The 23,131-nt window shown below is 41.6% G+C and overlaps 1 protein-coding gene across 4 annotated transcripts in view; it reads left to right on the top strand.

The window, feature by feature from the left end:
* The window catches only part of LOC146444782 (uncharacterized), a 108,103-nt gene that overhangs the window by 43,765 nt on the left and 41,207 nt on the right, over nt 1-23,131 (top strand). The window contains exons 4-5 of one of the 4 annotated variants that reach the window (XM_085060904.1): nt 12,211-12,266; nt 12,929-13,749. In XM_085060904.1, the coding sequence (XP_084917030.1) occupies nt 12,211-12,218 (8 nt within the window). In that variant the 3' untranslated portion in view covers nt 12,219-12,266; nt 12,929-13,749. Of the gene's footprint in view, nt 1-217; nt 6,932-12,210; nt 12,267-12,928; nt 13,750-23,131 lie in introns of those variants that run through there. The other 3 variants (XR_014852370.1, XM_085060883.1, XM_085060892.1) reach the window with 3 other exon arrangements.

Genomic DNA, 23,131 nt, shown 5'->3' with positions numbered 1-23,131 from the left:
AGCCGACTGGAAAAAGCTTTGTATACAATTAATGACCCTACCGTGCCACCAGATCCAAATAATCCTGTTATCTTGAACCATTTTTTCTCATTGTAGTCATCAGGTGAGACACACTTGCCCCAGGCGTAAGTCTGGGTATGGAACCTACTTACTAACACCTGGGAAGGCCTGCATGAGCTTATTGCTTGGGGTCGTGGGTATGCTTGCATTTCCACAGATACTGCGGTACAGTGGCTGCCTGCAAGTTGTGTTCGCCCTGACCTGTGGCACTAGAATACAGAACATCAAAATGATGACCAGAATGCAGAACATCAACCGAACGATCCTTCTGATGATGGCCAGGATATTGACTATCAGGCAGATGGTCCTTCCAAAAGCAGAGACTGAACTTTAAGTTTCCTTTGTTATGGAGTCAGAAAGTAAAGACTTTCAAAGCTATGTTTAGAATTAATTTTGATAGAACTATGATGTAGAATTGGGTTTGCTAGATGTATCACCCATGGCATTGCTGGAGAGTCTCCCTACCCACTTTAAATCGGCATCTGATTTGGGCTCTGTTCAGTAACTGGCCACTACTGAGCAGACCCTTTATCAGTATCCAGCTTAGGTTCTGTTTGGTAACTGGCCATTACCAAGCAGATCCTTTATGCTGCGTTTGTTCTCCTTTCTGCAAGGTACCCACAGAGGATTACAAACGATACTGTTTTACTCTTTAAACAAAAAGGGGGAATTCAGTGGATTTTCAGTGGATACTGAAAAGCTGCTAGCAGAAGGTTTTCCCTGCTTCTTGCAGTATTCTGTGGGAATCTCTCCTTTCTCATTGCCAGCTGTGAAACCAATAAGATGGTTTTTGTAAATAGTATCTAAACACCTGCTGTTTTCCTGATCTGTTTGGGTTTAAGGCAGAGAGTGTTTGGAATTGGGCATTGTAGGACTTCAGCCAATCACCCCAGGAGGTGGGTGACCACTGACCAATCACCTATGGAATTTTAGTATATATAAGCAGAAGTTGTAAATAATAAGGCTCTCTCTACTTTCTCACTGGAGCTGTGTGTGCTGCATCTCTCCATCCCGGGTACTACAGCAACACTTTAGTGTATAACTCTAGACTCCATATAGGGTGCTAGCTACTGTTCTCTCATTGTTAGACAAAACAATTCCTCTCTAAGCCCAAAATTCAAGGACACTTTACTATCTCAGGCCCCAAGATACATAAACAAGTAACTGGGGGGAGCAGACTTGGAGTAGTTGATTTCATTGCCTGAAGCTGTAATTGGAGGAATAACCCTCAATATGCAAATGGACAAAACTTGTAAAGTATGAAAAATCTGTGACCCATCATCTGTTTTGGGTGTAGCCCCTGGGTGGGCTGTGGCTGCCCTAAATGTACCTGAAGGCTCTTCGATAAATATAACTGCCTTTTGTTCTTTTAACTTTGTCTAGCTTCTGTTTTAGGTAAGCCCACCAAGGCATCAGGCATAAGGAAGAGAGCACACAGTATTTCTGATAAGCTCAGAAAGAGCTGAGACCAGGTACTGTTTTCAAGGCCAAGGCCTAACAAGCATTTCTCAGATCACACTGCAGCCTGGAAAGGACATGTGTTTGTGTGGGGGGGGAGGAATGCACCACCACAGTACCACAGTGCGCTAAAAATCCTCATCAGTATTGTTAAGGTAGAAGATAATTTAAATAAGATAAGTTTTACCAAATAAGTTTTATTAGCAATTGTTGCATTTTTGAAGTGTTCTAAGTTCGTTTTCATAAATTGTTATTGCTAGTTTGATTAAAGGTTCAACAAAACTTACTGAGGCACAGAACACAAAAGAATACCAGGTGGGCGGCTCCTCCTTTTGAAGTAGGTCCAAGTGGAACTCCTTCTAGAAGTGTTCCATGAGAGGGTGAAGTGGTGATAGGACTGAAAAGGTGCTGTTCTTCACTGCTTGGAGTGATGATATGTTTTTCCATTTACGTTCATATATATATATATGTCTTATATAAATTTGTTGCCAGCAATATTTTAAGATGTTTGTATTTTTTTCTCTGGTTGTCACAGTGAGTGGGAAAGATGCCTCTCAATTTAATTTTGGGAGCTCACATAGGATTTCATTTGATTATGGAATCAAATTTGTGTACCTCTTCCTATGTCCTCAGAGCAAGGCATAAAATTACTACATTGAGGGAAGTGCATGTAGTAATGGCAAGCGATATCTGAAGCATAATTATGCAGAAGAAGGGAATGTGAAACTGTTTGTGGTGCCTGGAAGGAGTGTGAAAAGAGGCTGACAGAGGAGCTGAAGTAACAGCTGGATAGCTCTCTCCAGCTGTAGATGAAGAAGGCATAAGTGGTTAAGAGAAGAAGAAAGATTTTGGGTTTGGGATCAACTGAAGATTTGGTAAAGTTGAAAAGGTATTTGATCCGAACCCAGGACCCTGTCTGAAATGATGTGCTGAGGAGTTAGGAATGATTCAAATTTTGTTATATCTTTGACTTCCACCCCCGAAGTAATCCAGACTATTAGATAGTAGAATTTTTACAGAATGTAATTTTCCCATGTTGCCTACTGACCTTTTTCTCTTTCCCTGCGTACAAGTTTTGGGGTTCCCCCTGAAACCTGTTTGGTGGGAGGGATAAGTGTGGTAATCTGGGACATGTATATTTGCTTGCTTTGTGGGGATTCCTGAGCCTGTAAGCTGACGGATGCCAAAAGGCGAGCTTGCCTGAATATTGATCCTTAGAGTTTGTCCATAGAGAACCTTAAATTGAACTTGACATGCTATTTTGGAGCTCAGATCACAGCTCTAGAAAATATCAAAAATAGTTTTATAAAATTGTCTAACATTCGAGAAAGCTGAATCTCACTGAAGAAGAGTGCTGTCTCAAGAAACACGAAGGAAATCACAGACCAACCTGCTGGACTTTTTTGTCACTGCAGCTGAAAGACTGGTTCATGAACTCTCCCCCCAGACTCTGATTTGCATAGTGCCTTGCCTGCAGTTTTAGGGACTCATGGAGGGGGGGAGAAATGACTTGCATAGCAGTAAATTTTTATATTAACTAGATTCACGCTTTGATAATTGAAATAGTAATTGTTCTATAATTTCCTGTATACTTTCCTCTTCTTTCCTTTTTGCTCTGTCTGATCCCACTGCTGCTGCAACAGGAAAGGTACCATTACTGTGGCCCCAGTCAATGTCTCAAGCCACGGGCTGGTTATGAGAGACTGGAGACATTGTAGGCTCAAAACATTTCATGTGTGTGGGGGGTAAGGGGCAGGTCAGGCCTTGCCCTGGCGAGGCAGTGCCCTGCCCTACACATCCCCATTCCCCAGAGCCTGTATTCCAGCCCAACAGTGGCTGCCAGTCCAGCCCTTGAGTGGCCAAATGACTGGAAACCCCACCTGAGGGAAGGGCCCAGAAAGGCTAAGGGGTATTTAAGGCCAGACATGTGGCAATGACATGTCTTGACCCTACCTCTTCTTGGAATTTCTATCTGAACACCCCTGAAATCCAGGAGCTGGTGCCTATATGTGTGCTTTTCTATATCTTTTCTGTCTGTCTCTCTTTGTCTTTCTTCTAATCCCCTCTTACTGGAATTTTTGAGTAACTTAAAATGGAACAGGCTTAGAGTTTGCAAAGTTGATTTTGTTGCCTGGAATAAAGCACAAAACTTTTCCAGACAATGTTAAGAATTATAAGGTAAAAGCAAGTCTTTAATAAAAGTTTTCAAATGCGCCAGACATGGGTATGTGCCTATGTGCAGAATCAGATTCGTAGGATTTTTATAAGGTTAATTAATTAGTATATCTAGCAGGTACATCCAATGGAAGATTAATTTGACCCTTGGCTCTGCCCCTTGGAATTCATCCAAGGGCTTCTTTGTCTTATTTCTTGTTATGTATTCTCAGTTTCTGGTTGCAAAACAAAATGTCCCTGTTAGAGGTTCTCTTCTTCAAAATATGACTATCAGAATTTCAGGAATGTGTTAGAGGGCTGGTTTATTATTCTAAAATCTAAGAGAAAGGGTAGGAAAAGTACTAGGAGCTACACAACCATGTATTCAGTCTACAAAGCTACAAATACATGAGAAATGTATATAAGCAAAAATCTTTAGGCATTAATTTGGCCAAGTTAATGCTTTGAGAAGTGTTTTATGTTGATTGAATGCTGCTCTAAACCTTTTGTCAAAGTTCTCTGATTCTCTATAGTTTCCAGCAAAGTTGTTTTTTGTTGTTTTGATCTCTTGAGAATATCATCCAACATCAGAGTACATGATGTTATACTCATGGACATCATCCATGCATCCAACTCAGAGTTCATGAACAACATTAAGCCTTTTTAAAAGCCTTGTTGAGTGGGTTGTTTTGGGGCCTTACAGATGCCTCTGCCCAAATTAAGGTGCAAACAAGACCATGTGCCAAAGTCAATGGTACAGATTTTATTTAACAGTAAATGGGGTGGGTGAGGGAATAAAGAGAGCGCAATGCGTCGGGGAGGGGGAAGAGAGAGAAAGAGAGTGACAGAGAAACAGATTGGCCACGCTTATTCCAAGCGTACAAGCGCAGAGGCTGCATAGACTTGCGCAGTCTTTGGATGAGACTCTTGTGACATTTTTGAAAGCGGAACAGCTGGAATTTTTATACGAGAAATTATGGGTTTGAGCTGGTGGTAGTAAAGAATTCATCCCGCACATTTGGGAGCCTATTCCAAGATTGTAAATTGCTGAGGGTGAAGATGAGGACTTGTCTGAATGGGAGGATCCAGCCAAAAAAATCCGCTATCCAAGACCCTGTAATTGGCAGAAGTCGGAGTTCCAGAAATGGAAACAGGCCCAGGGCCATGGTATTCAGAACTTTGAGAATGACAAGATCAGCAATGGATGGATATCACGCTATAGAGGAATACCTCACAGGAAGTTGATTATCGCACTTCAATTGAGAGCCAATGTCTACCCTACTAGAGAATTCCTGGTGAGGGCTAGGCATGGCGACTGCATTCGATCATGCAGGCATTGCAGTGCGGAGTTTGAAACTTCCACCCACATAATTGGAAATTGTCCAATTACTCAGGACGCCAGGATTAAATGTCACAATTCCATCTGTGATACTCTTAGCGATGCGGCTAAGAGAGAGAATTGGACTGTTTTCCAAGAACCTCACGTAAGGGATGAGGGGAGTGAATTGTTTAAACCTGATTTAATCTTGGTTAAAGAGGAAAAGGCAATCGTTGTGGATGTGACAGTCAGATATGAGCACAGCAACTCTTCTTTGAAAGATGCTGCAGTGGAGAAGACAAAGTAATATCAACACCTTCTCAAACAGATCCAAGAACTGACTAATGCAGCTACCATCGAGTTCATGGGCTTTCCCTTGGGGGCACGGGGGAAATGGTACGAGCAAAATTCTGAGTTGCTACTGACCCTCGGTCTCTCTAAAACGAGGCTAGAGAAGACCGCGCATGCCCTAGCATCCAGAGCGCTCCTCTCCTCAGTTGATATTGTACACATTTTTACCAGCCAAGCTCGTTCCATTGTGCAAAATAAATAAAATAAAAATTTGGCTTGTGTATCGCTGGAAGGTGGTACCTGTGGGGCTAGTCATTCTGCTCATACCGCGTCCACCGCCCATATTTGGGCCTATCAAATTCCAATCTGGACCAGATGGATGGGCCACCTTTACTTAATCCAGAAAAGGAACATACATGATTTGTATGTTTGTTAGATAGAAAAAAAGATATCACCACTTAATCACTCCATAGATACCAATGATATCCTGTTGGTCCTTTTCTTCTGGTCTTATTGGTGGTTGCAGACTGTATCTGTTGAGTGGTGGGGGGACAGTGTCCACAAAACTCTTGTTTCATGGGGTTTATACTGTGTTCAATCTCACCTGGAACTGTTAAACCCCTGCCTGGGCTCAGGAAGCCCCAAGAGATGAAGATCTTACTGTGCCTGGTTCACAGAAGGATCAGTCAAGCATGTTGAACGGGAGAGGTGGTAGAAGGTTGCCACCTATAATCTATCTAAGCAATGTAGGAGGAGGATTGTGGTCCATGTGCAGAACTAATGGCAGTATTAATCATTTCATACTAGAGGAGACACAAGTTCTTGAAGTGTAACCTAAAATACCACCTTTGTTTTATCTCATGCAGAACCTCTGCGTGAAGCCCTGCATTATGGCTTTCAATCGGTGTGTATCAACAGACACAAAGTACTGGATGACCCTACTCTCCAACTGCATCAAAACTGCTTGTTGACTACATCACACAAACAATTGGACCTTGTGGTGGAATTTGCACCACCATTGCCTTACAGGAGTTGGGATGAGGGGTGGACTGCAGTGGCAATACACCTTCAGTGGCCCTAGTCCTCATATTGTTGCTGTTGTGCACTTATTCTTTTAACTAGTATTTGTTTTTCTTGTCATTATGCTGTACTGTTCTTCTTCACAGAATTGCTTTGTATATGAGAAAGTCTATAGTAGCCAAAAAGCTTACTAATATAATCAGTAACTCTTAATATATGTAAGAAGATTCAACTGCATGTGGATCAAGGGGGGGAATGTAGTGTTGCCGACCGGAAGACCATTGTACATCGAGGAGTCAGTGATCCACATAGCAGTGAGCTGTGCAGGACAGACTCATCCGAGTGATAATAACAAAAGAGCACAGGGGTATTACAAATAGGTAAGGCTTTATAAAGAAAAGGCCTTGTAACATGGCTCTGGCCTGTTACTTAGGCTAAGTAGAAAGGAACTGTGGGAGAATGACTCAGCTGGAATAGAGAGACATCAAAAACTGAGAGACTGCTGCGGGACGGTCGCGTGTCCACATTGTGGTGTGTGGTGGTTGGTTGACTTGGGCTTGTTGTGCCTTAAAACTATGTAAACTGAGAAGCGGTTAACTGCTTAAAAAGGCCGGGTTTTGGCAATAAAGAGCACTCCTTTGCACGTGCCTGGAGTCCCTATGTCACTCATCACTGCCACATATAAAGGGTACAGAAAATACAAAAAGGGTATAAAAATGTATAAAAGGGTATATGAAAAGCCAGAAAAATCACCAGGCATCACTACCCTCCAGCAGATCAACACTCCCAGCTTAGTGTTTTTTTCTGCAAATTTGCTAATGGTAGACTCAATCCCCTCATCCAGATCATCAGTAAAGATATTCAGCAGGACTGGGCCCAACACTGATCCCTGAGCAACACTGCTAGTGACTGGCCACCAACTGGATGCAGCACCATTGCCCACCTCTCTCTGGGCCTGGCCATCCAGCCAGTTCTTAACCCAGCAAAGAGAGCACCTGTCCAAGCCATGAGCTGCCAGCTTTTCCAGGAGGATGCTATGGGAGAAAGTGTCAAAGGCTTTGCTGCTGAAGTCCAGGTAGACAATGCATACAGCCTTCCCTGCATCTACCAGGTGGGTCACCTGATCATAAAAGGAGATCAGGTTGTTCAGGCAGGACCTGCCTCTTCTAAATCCATGCTGGCTGGGTCTGAGGCCTTGGCCATCCTGTGCCATGTGATCACACTCAAGATGATTTGCTCCATAAGCTTGCAGGGCACTGAGGTCAGGCTGACAGGCCTGTGGTTTCCCTGATCCTCCTTCCAGCCCTTCTTGTGGATGGGTGTTATGCTGGCCAGCCTCCAGTCATCTGGGACCTCATCAGTGAGCCAGGACTAATAAATGATGGAGAACAGCTTGGAAAGTTCACCTTCCAGCTCCCTCATCACCCTAGGATGGATGCCCTGTGGTCCCATAGACTTGTAAGCATGCAAGCAGCTCAGCAGATCTCTTAACTGCTTTTTTCTGGATTACAGCAGGGCTATTTTGCTCCCTGACCCCATCTACCAGCTCACAAGTTGTGCAGAGGACAACCTGTCTTACTGTTGAAAATGGAGGCAAAGAAGGTGTTAAGTACCTCTGCCTTTTTCTCATCTTTAGCTACTATATTTCCCCCTGCATCCAATTAAGGATGAAGGTTGTCCTTCAATGGTCCTTCATTTGCCATTAATGTATTAATAAAAATATTTTTTTATTCTTCTTCTCAGAAGTGGACAGAATAAGTACTAACTGGGCTTTTGCCTCTATAAGTTTTTTCCAGCATGATCTTTCAACATCCTTAAACGCTTCCTGAATTTCCAAGAGACTCCTAAATTAATTCAGCCCTTTGAATCTTACCCAAAATGGACTGTAGTGGTTGACCTTGCCTGGATGTCAAGTGCTCACTAAGCTGCTCTATCACTCTCCTCCCCTGTGGGGCAGGGGAGAGAATAAGGTGGGAAACAACTAGTAGGTTGAGATAAAGCAGTTCACTAAAGCAAAGGAACAAAACAAGGAAAGTTTGCATGCGCATGAGCAAAGGGAAAGTTACTCTCTACTTCCCATCAGTGAGTGATGTCCAGACACTTCCCGGGAAGTAGGGCTTCAGCACATATAATAGTTCCTCCAGGAGGCAAACACTGAAGAACCACAAATTCCCCCCTTCCTCCTCTCTTCTTTGCTTTTCTATCTGAGTTTGCTGCCACATTGTCACTAAAGCTGCAGGGAAAAACAAAAACCCTCCAACAACATTTTAATGTTAGAGGGTCAAGGCATTACTTTGTTTTCTGGCCAGGATGTTGTTCTGGCCAAGACGTGCCACAGAAATCATTTCAATCACCCATAGCCTGGGTATGCAGAGAGAATCATTCCATGACACATGACAGTTACAAGCTTTTCCCCAAAATTTATACAGTGAAAACCCAGAGAATACATCAGTTTAATCTTCATTAGTCCAAAGTTGTGTATTCTTTAATGAATACATATTTGTTTTTGTTTGTTTGTTTGTTTTTACTGGATCTGGATTTCTTTGCCTCTGATGCTAATTGGGTCCTCAGTCCTTATTTCCTTATCAGTCTTTTCTGGACCAGGTGTCTCCAACCATGCTAGGGGACAGCATCTGGATAGATGTTGGTTGATGTTTTCAGAGGGCCTTTGATGTTCTGCTGATGGTCATTAGCTTTTGAGTATCTCTTTGGGGATACTCCCAGTCCGTTGAAATGTTAAACTCATCAGACTCCACCTGGTGGAACCATGTCCTGCAAAGAAACTTAACATTCTTTTTCTCGGGGCAAAGTCGCACAAAACCTTTGATTAAAAGTTTTTTAAATGGTATCTTTTCCAGCAATATGGTATAGATAACCCTCTGGTTAATTTGGGTCAGCTGACCTGGTTGTGTCCCCTCCCAGGATTTTTCCCACTCCCAGCCCCTTGATGGGGAGAAGGAATATTAGAGGGAAAGTGCTGCTCAGCAGTAGCCAAAACACTGGTGTGTTATCAACAGCCTTCCAGCGACCAATGCAAACCACAGCACTGTGAGGGTTGCTAAGGAAAAAAAAATTATCTCAGTCAGACCCGATTCAATTAATTTCCCCAAAGTGAGTCTGTTTTGTCCATAACCATAATTGGTTAGTGATCTCCCTTTCCTTAGCTCAAGTCATGAGCTTTATATTAATTGTATTTTCCTCTCCCTGTCCAGTTGAGCAGGTGAAGTGATAGAGTGGCTTGGTGGACACCTGGGGACCTGCCAAGGACAATCCACCACACCTGTCCTCTGTCAGGCTGTATTTTGGTCTTTTCCTGAGAAGCAGTGCCCTCCTGGAATGCTGCAGTTGGCATTCTGCACATCATGGAGTCCTCAGCTGACTGAAGAGTAACAAGTGATAACAACATTCTCCTGTCACAAATGAGTTCTAAGCAGGCAGAGGAGACTAATTTGTTTCACTCCTTTTCCAACTGTAGCAGGGAAGAAACCTAAATTACGTCCCTTTCAAACATGTGGAGATATGAAAGGGTGTGTCTAACAAGAAAAGAGGTGTGTGTGAGGCCTGGGTGTATTCAGCCATTTCTTGATAGATTTTTACAACTAATCGTTCATTATTAATATAAAATGGATATTTTCCAAAGTTAGATGGCTGGCAGTTTTCTATGTGTGGTCTTTCACATTAAGTGCTGAAGTCAAATGAATTACACCTTTAAAAGCTGAACTGCAGCTCAACAGTCCACATCATCCAGAGATGCCCAGAAGTCTGTCTCAGTGATGTCCATGCATGTTGCTCTCCTGACTGAGGAGCTACAGCCTCAAAAGCTCCTTATTGCTCAAGGGTAGAGGGGACTGAGGTGCAGCCTATGAATAGCAGTGGTTTCTAGCTTCTGAAGGGCTGACAACTAGCAATAATCCCAGGGAGAAACTGCAACACTGATGATCCTGAGAGAGGAGACAATGGCAAAAGAGAAGGTAAGGGCTTTCTGGAGATACGGAATAAGAGCACAGCACTATATGGGCTGAATGAAAGCAATCTTTGACCCAAATTGTAGTAGCAAACTTGCAGACATGAGAGAGGTTTGAGAGAAAGCAGAAGAGTCAAATGATAATAGCACACTGAAGGTCTGAAATAAGGTGGAGAATAGCATTATGTTAGATGCTGATGCAGTCATTCAGAAGACTGCTTCTGAGTCTGAAACCTTTTCCAGAAGGTATTCAGCTGAAAACTGACTCCTTGATTCAGTCATGTGTTAAGGAAAAGACCAAAAATTACCTGAAAGGCAGTATCTGATCCTCTGTCATCCTCAGTCTTTCCACAGGTAAAAGATACAGAGTCTAGGAAGGGACAAAATCCACATGAGCCAAATAATTTTTCTTTTTGGCTCTTCATGTAAAAAGGAAAAATATTGTTGAAAATAGCTGGCTGAATGAATATACTTTCACAAGATGAGCTATTCCACTTCACAGTTGCAGTTCTATGTCTCCACGAGCCCATGTCCCAGTAAACAAGCTACTCTTCTGTTAAAAGCAGTCTTGTCTTAAGTTAGCTCAAGGAAAGAGCTAGAACACAGGAGTAAAGCCAAGAAATGGCTGTAAAACTTTTATTTCTGGCTTTCTGCCCTTCCAGGGCTCTCTCACAACCCCGATTTCCTTAGGGAAGAATTTTGGGGGAGGGGATGCTTGCAGAGCTGGGATATGAATTGTATGGGCTGCAGCCAAGAGTCCCTCCATGTGGCTTTCTGAACCTTGCCTTGTTTCATCTCTCCCTCTGTCCCTGCCCCTGGGATGGCCTGAGGGTGCTGTTGATAGATTTACTAATCTGACTAGTTTGCACACTCATGGCACTATTCGTATGAACAGCAAGTTATTAATAGCATCATCAGTTATCTCCTCTGTCATTGCAAAGAACACACTGAAAGAATCTAATAAGCATTTGGAATATCTCAAATTATTTCAAAGATTTTTGAAAGCACTCATAGGGAGTCTGGTCCAATGCCATTGCCATACCCCATTACCTTAAACTGATCATTCCCATGGTGGATATCTACTGCTGAATTTGCAAATGTCTAGTGCTGAGTCATGGAAGTTTCTGTAGACATTTAAGTTATTAAACATTGTTAGACATCAGGCATTAAGTCTCTGCAAAGTACAAAATGGTTTGTTTTTTATTGAGATTTTAAATTTCAACTGGTATTTTTAAATACCTGTGTCTTAGTCCAGTGTAACTCATAATTCTATTTTGTGCTTTGTAAGAAGCATCTGTATAATAGACTTGATTTATTACTAGCCTTAATAGTTGGCAGAGACAGTATAATTCTGTTACGATGCTTCACAGAAACACTGCAAACACAACACATTCATAAATTACTTCTCATTGATATAAAAGTCCCTTCCCAGTTAAGCACACCTGTGCTGTGAGAATACAGAATGGCACATATTTGCCTGGTAGCAAATAGCAAAACTGCAGTCTGCTGAAAGACATCCTGGCAATTAGTCTGCTGAAGGGTCAAAATTTGCAAGTTAATACTAATTCTCTTACAAATCTTAGAAAATTTCAGTGATTAGAACCAAAGAAAAGGGCATTCAATTAAATTTATTTCCCAGTCTGCCGCTATTTTTCTTTCATTTAATTTGAGCTAGGAATAGAGAAAAAAAATGCTCTATCACTGTGTCACCTGCATAAGTTATACTATTTGTTGATCCCTCCCTCAGGAAGACACAAAAGAGACCACTCTTCTCATCACCTCCTTTGACCATAGAAGAACTCAGCTGTGTAAGCCAAAATTAGACATATCAAAGCACCTTTGATCACTTCATTGTCTGTCAAGTTCTCTCCAAAGCCAGCACTGTCTTCTGTAATGGATTGTATTACTTTGAAATGTCATATTTAATGTGTGTTCATTCCTTCAGATCCCTGATACTGTCTGAGGTGCTGACTGCGCAGCAGTGCACAGAGAGCCTTGCAGGTGGGTCTATTAATTTCAGTGTGTTCTGTTTCTCAACAGCATGTGGTTTAATTGCAGAATTGGTGAAGCAAGGGCATCGCAGGAATTTATCTCCATTTTTCTGTGTGTGCACAACCACAAAGTCATCCTGCAGTGTGGGTTTGAATGAGTTATGGGACCATAAAAAAGTACTCCAATTCACAAAGCTATCAAGTCTTTGTCATGAAACAAAAACACCTGCCGGAAGAGTTTTATTCTTACTTGATAATCACAGCACAACTAGGCATGGGACAAAGCCGTCATTTAAAGGGATATTATTATGCAGCAGGCATGCTCTGAGGAACCATAGTCTAACTTTAGTTACTAATTAGAAAAACACATTTTACAGATGTCATTAATTAGCCAACAATCTGAGAACTGTCTCTTTCAAAAAGGAAATGTAATGTTCATTACTAAAGTACCCACCACAGGATTTGACTTCTCTTGTCTAATCATTCTAGGAATGGGTCATTACTTGTGCAGGTAACTTCTTGTTTTCTACTGATAAAATTAATTCTAAGCAACCTTTAGCTAATACTGAGATTTTGCCCTTGAGAAAAAACTGCAGAAATACACAACAAGCCAGCATTCTTACATCCCTTTCCAGAGTTTTATGAATTTCCTCTTTATCTTCTGGCTTTCAGGCTGTTAGGACACAATCAGATCATGCTTTTGTCCAGTAACTTGTGATTCAGAAACATCATTTTTCATAGAGAAGAGCTAAAATGCTGAGGAATTATTGTGGTTCCAGGAGTTGGGTCCCCCAAAAATCATCTGTAGCATTAGTAAAATGCCAAAGTTGACACCTAGAAATGATCAAGTGAGCTGGAATAAAACTGCAGTATGGGGAACAGGATGAAAGTTGCCAGTGGTGGGAACATAGCTTTCTCTGTCACGTGAAAAATCTTGAACTTTCAAAGAAAAGAATGTCTCAAATATTTCAACCGAGAGAAAAAAACTGTTGTTAAATGTTACAGTGATGATTTATGTGGGCTGTGGTTCAGTGGCCATATGCACTCAATTTTTTTTATTCTTTGCACTGGGTCATATTTCTCATAGTGTCTCATCTTGGGGAGGAAAATGGCTCAAGAAAGTTGTGAAGGATTATTTGGCCATAGGCATGTTTCAGGAAATGTAAAATGTACCTGGGTAGCCTGGAAATGGAAAACTATAAGGACATGGGGCATCTGTTCTTCAGCAGAACTGAGGCACAGTGCTTATACATACCCTGAAGCACTGAGTACTTGGCCAACTCTTCCTTCCAAGCTTTCATTCCTCGGGTCTTACTTTTCCAAAAAAAAAAAATACACTATGTGTGGAAAAGCCTGTTCCTTCAGGAAATTAAAAAATGTGAGTCTAATTTTGAGTTTTGACAAAATTATTTTAGCTAGCCCTGGAAAACCTGAATGCTACCCTTCAACAAAATCCATGTCTGTTTCATTTATTGTTTGATTTTGTTTGTTGTTTTGTTTGGTTGGTTTGGTTGGGGTTTTTTTGTTTTGGTTTGGGTTTGGGTTTGGGTTTTGGTTTTTGTTTCCAGTTTTAGACAAATTTCAAACAATTTCCGAATATATTGTTGAACATATTTTAGAAGGAACTCTCCAAAACAAGGACATGGCAATACTATACAAAGCTTTAGGATCTGTTTTTTGAGTCTTGGCAATGGGAAACATTTGTAGACCAGGTCAAGTGTATTTCTTAGTGAAATGAAAATGCAAGGATTTAGCTATTGATTCTTAAAAATCTCAGACTTTGACTGGCATTGGTTTACTAAGTCACTTAGACTGAACTGGTTGTGGAAACATCTCCTGTAGTTAATGGAGACAGAAAGGCACCTCAAGAAGGAGATTGATCCTACCTTGCCTCTTCTAGCTACCCTGTTTCAAGAGCCATTCAGGGCCTTTCACTATGGAGTGAATTGGGAAACAGTGAACATTTTTTCTCACTGTTTGTGTAGGAAGCACTTCTGGATTTCCTTCGCTTAAAAATAATTCAATGCTAATGTTTTGCTCATAGAAAATGATGCATTTCTCCTTTGTCTTATAATCACAGCTCTCTTCTGGGACATTTTTTACAAATAATTTCTGAACATGTTATCAGTCACAGCCTTGTCTGTTTATTCAAATTTTCTTTCATGGGTATCCAACCTACATTTTTACTCCATCTATATACACACAGCTATAATTTAAGTAAACATTGCAACATGTACGTACATTTTCTACTTTAAGGGATACCTATAAATAGAGTTTTCTCTGTCTAGCTTAATTTTTGCTGTTTAAAGTTAAAATTAAGCTGGTGCAAGTCTTCCTATTTGTTAGTCTCAGGATCCTTTCAAGTGAGTTTGCTGAATGGACTTCAACTTGAGGCATGTTGCTTCACCACAGTGGTTCATTTGGGTCTGTCAGTTCTGTTTCTGTTCCCTGACTTACAAAAACATCTCAGCAAATATCATGTGTTTGGAAAATACACTTTCACTTGGTATTTTCTTACATGGACAGTCACCTCAGTGAATATTCTGGCTTCTAAAGCCATTTGCTGTTACACACTCTGAAAGAAAATCCAAACTCAATTAAAGAGGATTAGCCCTCTCTGTCCCATGAGGTGGTCTTTCTGCTTGCATCTCTCCTGCAGCTTTCAATTTCTGAGATTATGGCTGTTATCCTGGGAGACAAAGTCATACATATGTTGTGTTCAAGAAACTCAGTAAAAGAGCAGAGAACGAATGGCTTGTCTGCTAACAAATGTGCAGCTGCATGTGACAAGTGGCATATAGTTGTTTGTATCCAAATTCGAGCTATTGTATAGCAGACAAAACCTCAAATCAAAAGAAAATTAAAAATATTGTTGCTTTTGCCACTTCCTTTTACCTAAAAGTATTTATACAGATGTATATTTTGGGATCAGACAAGAAGATAAGAAGAAATGATTTGTACACTTTTACAGAGTATAATTTAATGGTGTTTCAAGTCTTTGTATTACTTTAATAGGCATGGGAAGCACTGAAGAATTTCTGGACATTCTGTCTGAATAAGTAATTATCTTCCACCCTATTTTTATTTCTAGGTTTTTGGTTGTTTTTTTCTTTTCTTTTTCACATGGCATGTGAGTGTGTTAGATGAGAATTTTGTACATAGTTTTTTCTCAGAAATCTTTGCCAGCAGCTAATATGAGCTTTCTTTCTGGAATGCAGAAAAAATGCAATAAAAATGCTTCCAGTCCCAAGAGAAAAAAAGTTTTTCTTGTAATTCTTATTTATCAGAATAAGCACTTATTTATCAAAGTGAGATAGAATATTTGTTATTCAGAATAAGACATCTGCAATGCTGGGTATAGTTAAATAAAATCGCCAGAGTACTGGAAGCAGTGCAGCTTTTAACTACTGGATTATGTCAGACAAGTGGCTGTCCTAGTTCAGAGTTAGCTTGGATAGCTGATACCACTGTGGCACATGGCACCAGCCCACAGCTTATGTCCTGTGTTTGCAGGCAACAGCCTAATGCTGTCTGCTGTGGTGGCAGGGAGAATAAACACCAGAACAGGATCCCAAGCAGATCTTGAGGAACGTTGGTGGAAAAATGTTTCTGGATTTAATTGGCATATTAAAATAAAAAGTTAAAACAATCCTCCACTTGTCTGGATCTTCAGTTCTGCCTTCCTTGGCAGAGCAGTGAGCTGCTGTGGTACTGGAACTAGTAACAGCCTGGTGGGATCCAGAGTCTCCTCAATAGCTCTCTTGGGTTTTTGCAGAAATGTCTTCTTCCTAATAGAGCTATGGAAAAGCTCCACTCTTTCCTTTTCCCTCATATCTCTCCCTATACATGTCCTTCCAGTTTTGCTATACTTATTTTTCTGTTAGAGTGGCTGTCTCTAACAGCCAGGTCTGTGTCAGGTCTTCTGACCCTATACTAAGTTCTTTCAACCTCAAAGTGGTCATAAAAGTCTTTGGATGATGTTTGGTGGTTTTTATCCCTCAAATTAGTTTTTTACCATATCCGTGCACTGAGCTTGCTCACCATGCAGTCAGAGGAGCACTGGGGCCAATATCAGCAGGTTTAGCAGTCATGGTGAGGTCAAAAAGGAAGAAAGGGGAGGAGAGAGAAGTGAGCTGGACTCCTCCTTTCAGAGTCAAGCAACCATCAGCTCAGCTCAGCTGTATAATCAGCCTAACTCCATTATTTATTAATGGGGTTAATAAGCTATCTCAGCAGCAGCACTGTTTCAACCCAAATTGCAAATTTTGCTTAGTTATTTAAGGGGAGTGATTTCATGTTCAAGAGCCTACTACTCATCAATCAGAATTTTATTTTTACTTCTGTGAATATGCTGATGATGGGACCAAACATTTCCATCAGGCATGTTGGACACTGCAACACTTTATGAGAAAAAACATCCCAAAAGAACTCTCAGACTGTACAGTTAGGAAGTTACACCTGAAATCTTCTTTTATTTTGTATCCTATTTCATCTAATAGAGAATCTTTCATGTGCCTTTTGAAGCCATGTTTTTTAAAAAGCCAGGCTGGTTTGAGATAGTATAGAGGAACTGGTCATTCTTGGGATCCTTCCAGTATAAACTGAACGACTGACAGGGTGACATGGATTGCAGTGTAACACAGCAAAACTCTGCTCTGGAAGGAGCCAGTTCTGACAGGCTTATCTGGAGGTATATTCAGCCAGAAGGCAAGCAGTTGTAAAAGATGGGATTCCTAGGAGGAAAGCTAAACAGAAGACATTGAACAAGATCCATCTGCTCCAGAAGGAATCCTTGTTCCACTGTGAGAGGCGGAAATGGGTTGAACAATTAGGCAGAGATACAGCTCTGTCTAAATTTAGTTCCAGAGATTATATAGGCATGTCTTCTGCTGCTTGTATTCCCAGTGATTTCCCTGAAGCGGTATCAGTCTGAGCAGTGGTTATTATGTTATTCATGTCTTTATGTTCTGTATAAACTGTTTAAGAGATGTGGGGAAGAAATCTTTTGTATATGGCCTTCAAGGTTCTGGGCAAGTTACAACTGATTGTTTTATCTTTGCTGAACCCTGTTTGTTAGAGAAAGAACAAGAGGCAAACCTTTCCATTGAGTCATGTATGCCTGTCCAAAAAATCTTTCAACACAAATTCAGAGAATACACTCAAGGCAGATGCTTACAGACTCCTGTGGTCTATAAGAGGGCAGGAAATACCATGCTTTCTTTTTCAAGGAACAAAGATGCACATCAGTTCAAATGCCATCCTGACTGTAAAAAAAGGGAAAAAAACTGGTAATGGCTGGACAACATGAAAGGAAGCTGCAGAAGGAGCACAGAAGCAGCAGAAGCCTAGAGAATACAGACTGGCAGTGGCGGTAGCTGTATTAAAAATCTTAAGGAATGGAGAAGAGAATGAGCTTTAAGTTGAGCTTAATACAGACTATAGGGAAATGGAGAAGGAGATCAATAGTCACAGCTGACCTGATCTAGCGTAAGCAGCAGTTCTACTGTAAACACAGCTTTGAACTAAGTGGCTTCCAGATGACCCTTTTAATCAACATTTCTGAGAGCTTTTGAATTCTTGCAGCATCAGGTGACGACATGCTGCCATTGTCTGATTTTTCTGCATTGAAAAATACTACTGCATTGTACAAGTTTTCAAAGACATCTCCTGATGGCCTCAGTGTGGGGATCCTTCTCCTCACCCAGAAGGGAAGCTCATGGAAGAGCAGGTGGGATGAGCTACATGAAGGTGGATAGGGATGTGAGACAGGAGCTGGGCAGACTGAAGGGAACAGACTGATGGTCAGTTTTGTAATTGGATATGGAATTTCTCATTTCTTGGATAATGGGTAGAGAATGCTGGTAATTATTATGGGGTGGGGACCATATGGTGCACTGCAGGTGTGCCTGCCAGGTCAGTCATAAAAGAAGAGGTTTCCAGATCAGGTACTAATGCTGATAAGGGTTAATGTAAGCTGGCAATATGCTAGTGTCTCAGAGAGGCTGAAGCCTGAGCAGCTGGGGAAAACTCAGCTCTGGCCTTCATGTTTCCCAGATGAACGATGGTGCACATCCATGAGGTTCACTTGAAGACAGTAGGTGTCTGTTAAGCCACAGGGGCATAGTGTTCCTGAGTTCCAGAATAGCCATAGCTGTGGGGTTTTTTCTCTGCTGGGCCAGGACAGGAGTCATGCACTTCACTCAAATTCTATCCAATATCCTGTAGTCGAGGAGCTGTTCAGCAGAGCTCAGTCACCCTCCCTAAGGCACAGAGCTTTCACCTCCTGCTCCTGAGAACAGCTGAGATGCACCCTGAGTCCCCTTTCTTGTTCTCAAGAGCAGGAAATTTTGACAGAAGTGACAAAAACATCTGGCAGAAAGGAATGAGCAAGAAGTGAAGCCTGCCCAAGGCTGGTTTTCTTCATGCATGCAGCTGTGAACAATTACCATCACACCCACGCACCAGAGCACACACCTAATCATGCCTTGTAGGCACAGCCCATGGCAGCCACAGGGTGCTTTCAGCTTCTGTGGCAGAAAAGCATCCCAGTTACCATCAAACCCACTAGACCTGCCGTGATGGGCACTCAGTTTCCTTCCCAGCGCACTCCCTGGTAACCCAAATCAATCATATATGCATGATTTTGGTATCGCAGCATTTCAGGCAGCCAAGAAGGCAAAGGATAATGAATAGAAAAATGCAAATACAATATCTCCTGTAGAAATCTATGTTTTCTACACAGGTTTTATGCTGCCCCTCAGCCTAGGACCTGGGGGCTATATCAAGACTAGCAGCTGCTGTGACCTGACTATGTACATGTGTCTGTAATTAATTCAGAGGAGCTTCCCAGAGCAGTCTCCCTTGCTATATAAGCTATGAATATAAATGGACATGATAATAGAAGGCTTCATTTCTAGAACAGTGGAAGAATTTCCTAACTCCCTGATTTTATTTATCCAAATCACAGCCCAATACAATTTTGGAGCAAGAACTGCTAATATGCTGTCTCCCCAAAACTGCTTTCCACACAAATGAAACCAGGGTACAAAGAGGTGCAAGGAGCAGCATGACCCCAGGGTGTGCCATGACACATTCACCTTGTAGCTTCTATACAGTCAGTCATTTGTTACAGACACTTAATTTAGGCATTATAACTTCTTTTCTAATTGACTGAAAGGAGCATCATGGCATAACAAAAAGTTTTCCAAGCTGCTCATTGGTCTTGTCACAGTTACTTTGAGAAGCCACTAAAATAAGTATTTAAAGATGGTGTCCTGAAAATAGGCCCAGATATATATAATGTCCCAAATACAGGTTTCATCTTCCAAAGTTTCAAATGTAGGTCTCACATTTTTAAAGAGAAGTGTTTTTGCATATTTTAATGCAAACTTGTGGATGTATGCCCAGTAAAGATATCCTTTAACTAAGCTTGTATTCCTGGCTTATTGGTCTTATGTCACTCAGAACTAATAAAGAAATCCAAGTGCTGTGGTGAGGTGAAATTCTGATAAAAAGCACAAGGTTATAGAGATTTTGTAGTGTTGAGGCACAGTTTATGAGATGGTTAGGATAGGGAGAGTGAGGTGTTCTGGGACTGGCCTTCAGCAAAGTTATTTGGATACCAGACACAATGTTTATGGTCTACAACAGCAGAGTTTCATCTAGATCTTGGCTAGGCAGCAACTGTGTTCCCCAATTTTAGACTAGTGTCAGCAGGAAAACTGCACCAACTTGAAGCAATCATCACCAGCAGTGTTAGTGGTGCAGGCAGCTGGGAGTTTGATAATCAGCCATACTCCTGCCTATCAAATCCAGCTGATGGATTTGAAGGTTGCCAAACCAGGTAACCTTCTCACCTTCATGGATGAGCCCCCTCAGCAGAACTGGGGCATGATGGCAAACCAGTGTGGGGAGGTACAACAAACATCATGCAGCATTTCAGTACTCTTGTGCAAGGCAGGAGGGCCCTGGGCTCTGTTTTCACCTGGCTTTGAACAAGATGTCTGGAATGCCAGGATCTGAAAGCAGCTTGATGGAGTTCAGAAGAAAAAGATGGAAGCAAAGGACCTCAGAGGCACTGAATGATTAGCTTGTCTTGGCACTGCCATCCATGGCAGCAGACAGGGTTTCCAATGTTAATGCCAATGTTTAATGACAATATTGCAGCCTTTAATCTGAAATAAACGGAGTTGATGTAGTTGAACAAGATGAAGGGAAAATAAAAGGACGGGGTTTGACAGCTCCCATTCTGGCCACCACTGGCATAAAATTCTCCTCCATTCTGTCCAGCACTCCAGCTCTTTTAATACAAACTATGATATAGTCATGCTGCATTCAGTACATCAGCACTGACTGAAAATTTAACTACTGAAGGTGATACACAACGTGCTGCAAAGAAGTTGTTCTATGGCTTTTAAAAAGATCACATATTTTCTGATATAGTGTTCCCTTTATAAAAAACCTGACTTATTCCTTCTCACACTGAGAAGTTACTTGGACTTAGTGAATTCTTTGGAGGAAATATTTCCATCTAAGTCTGTCTTCAGTCATCAGATAAATTCTGAATATACACAAGGGAAGATTTTGTTCTTTGATCAACTTAAAATTTGACAGTGTTGACAGCAAGTTATGTCTGTTCTCATTTACATCAGTGCATAACTCAGTTTGCTTCAACTAGAGCTGCTCTGAATTCACACTTGGGTATGTCTAAAGAAAGTTTGACCTTGCTTTTCAGGCTTTTACAGATAGTTGTTCTCAAATAATCTGTCTGCAGGCTACTCAGATTTACTTCTCCCATCCTGAATGATCACTCACTGCCAGATGAGTCAACTCAGCCCCTCCCAAACAAGAAAGGTCAAAATTCTGTCTTCTTATTTCACCTCACCTATTGCCCAGAATTAAAGCTGAGATTTTTTCTCTTCTTCTTGGGTCCTCTAGTCTCAAGTTGAAGCAAGATTATTTACTTGGGGACCTCTTATATCCTTGTTTTCCTCCAACTAGTGAGTCAAAAACACCATCTGACTTTAGAGCTCCTCATCTACTGCTCAGAAGTTCCAGAATTATGTCTGGGAAATGCTACATACTTAGTCTAATATATAGGAAATTAAGTATTGCCATTGACATATGAATAAATTTGGGCTTATAAAACACAACCAGAGAAGTTACTGAAATGCCATCTCATTTCATATCTCATTTCCAACAAAAGGGAGAAAAAAAATCTCACATTTTTCCTGCTAAACAAGCAGATATTTCGGTAAACATGTAAAAAGTGTAATTTTGAGACATTGCAGTAAAACAAGACAACACCTGTTCTTGTATTTGCTTGTACACATACAGGATTAGAGAAAAAAAAACCACCAACAAACAAAACACAAATCCAGTAAAGAAAATGCCTAACCTGATATATTTGGCTTTTACACCAGTAATTTTAATTTACAGGCTTTTTTAACTGTCCATCCCTTACTGGACAGGGAACCCTCTTCTTTTTTTCTATTCCTGCAAGGTTTTAATATTCTGTCAATGATAGTTACCCTAGGTTTTGCCCAATCAGGATATAGCTATGTTGTGATGGAATATAAAACCATGGTTGTTCTGGTGCTGCTTCACAATGATGTCAAATTAGATGCTGCTCTGGACACCAGCTTCTAAATAGCTTTGAGTGTGAAGCCACGTTTATCTCTGCCTTGGTGCTTTGACCTGTCATATCACCCTGAAATTGCCTAGGGACCAATCTTCTGCTAAAGCTGTCAGTTCCTCTCACTAAGCATCCTACTGCTGGGTCCTCCCTAACCTGTCTGTGGATCTGTCCCATGGAACAGTCTGGAGAGGATACAAGAAATACACTACTGAATCTCTAGCTCTACTGCTGCTTTCCTAAAGAAAAGAAGGAATTTCTCTAATTACCCTGTTTTAGCAATTGTTTTTGATGACATTTGTTCTTATGCCCTCTCCCAAGTTTATTTTGTTTCAGACCCAGTAGGGTAACAGCCAGCCAGCCCACACCCCTGCCAGCCTGTTGCCATGGCAGGTGAGATCCCTCCTGTTATGGGGAGATTTTTAGGGACTGGAGACCACAGCAGGGGTTTTGTGATGCACTCTGCTTCCATGTGCCATCAGTTAACTACTTCCAAAGTTGGCACTGCCTGGATGCAGAGGGGAAGAACAGAAAAACAAAAGCCTGCTTTTGAGGCAGCAGGTTGCCTAACCCACTGTGGTGATGTGTGTCTGGGATGCTCTGACTGCCTCTGTACCAAATCCCCTGCTGAGGTTAATATGATGACTGCTAAATGCTATTAATAGACATTCCCTAAATGCTTGCTCTAAAGTGGCGGACAGAGCTTACAAAGGCTTCCCAGAAGTGAGTATTCTCTCCCCACAGCTCCGGGGCTTGAGGTTCATTGCAAAGAGGAAGATGAGAAGGGGAGAAGGGAAGGGGAGTGTGCAGAGAAGCTGGAATTTCTGCTCCTTCAGCCAGGAAGCTGAGAGAATGGGGTGATGACCAGCACTCCATTGCATCACCTGACAGTAGCAGCCACCAGCCACACCTTCCCACAGCGACCCTGAAGGAAGAGCAGCAGCCATTCCAGCTCTCCTGCACTCCATCCATCACAAAGCCAGCAGCCATCACAAGTGTTTTACCTCCCTTCAGCAGCATGCTGCTCTGGGCAGGTACCTGCTTTGTCTGTTCCCAAAAGAGCTCTGGCTTGGGTATGTGGCTAAATTGGTCCATGTTTTACTGCTGATGTATTTTTGATGTACTGGTGGCCTGTAAAAATCCCTGCCCAAAGCTAGATGAGTAAATTCTTGTGACAGATGAAAAAAAGTTGGTCTTTCATGGCAGCTTTATACATCTAGTGCTGGAATTCGTTGGAGATT

Source organism: Lichenostomus cassidix, chromosome 1 (assembly GCF_008360975.1).
Source record: "Lichenostomus cassidix isolate B80296 chromosome 1, HeHo_3.0, whole genome shotgun sequence".
In the NCBI taxonomy this organism is placed as follows: Eukaryota; Metazoa; Chordata; class Aves; order Passeriformes; family Meliphagidae; genus Lichenostomus; species Lichenostomus cassidix.
The sequence above is the reverse complement of the archived record's forward strand: the minus strand, read 5'-3'. Positions and strand labels throughout refer to the sequence as shown.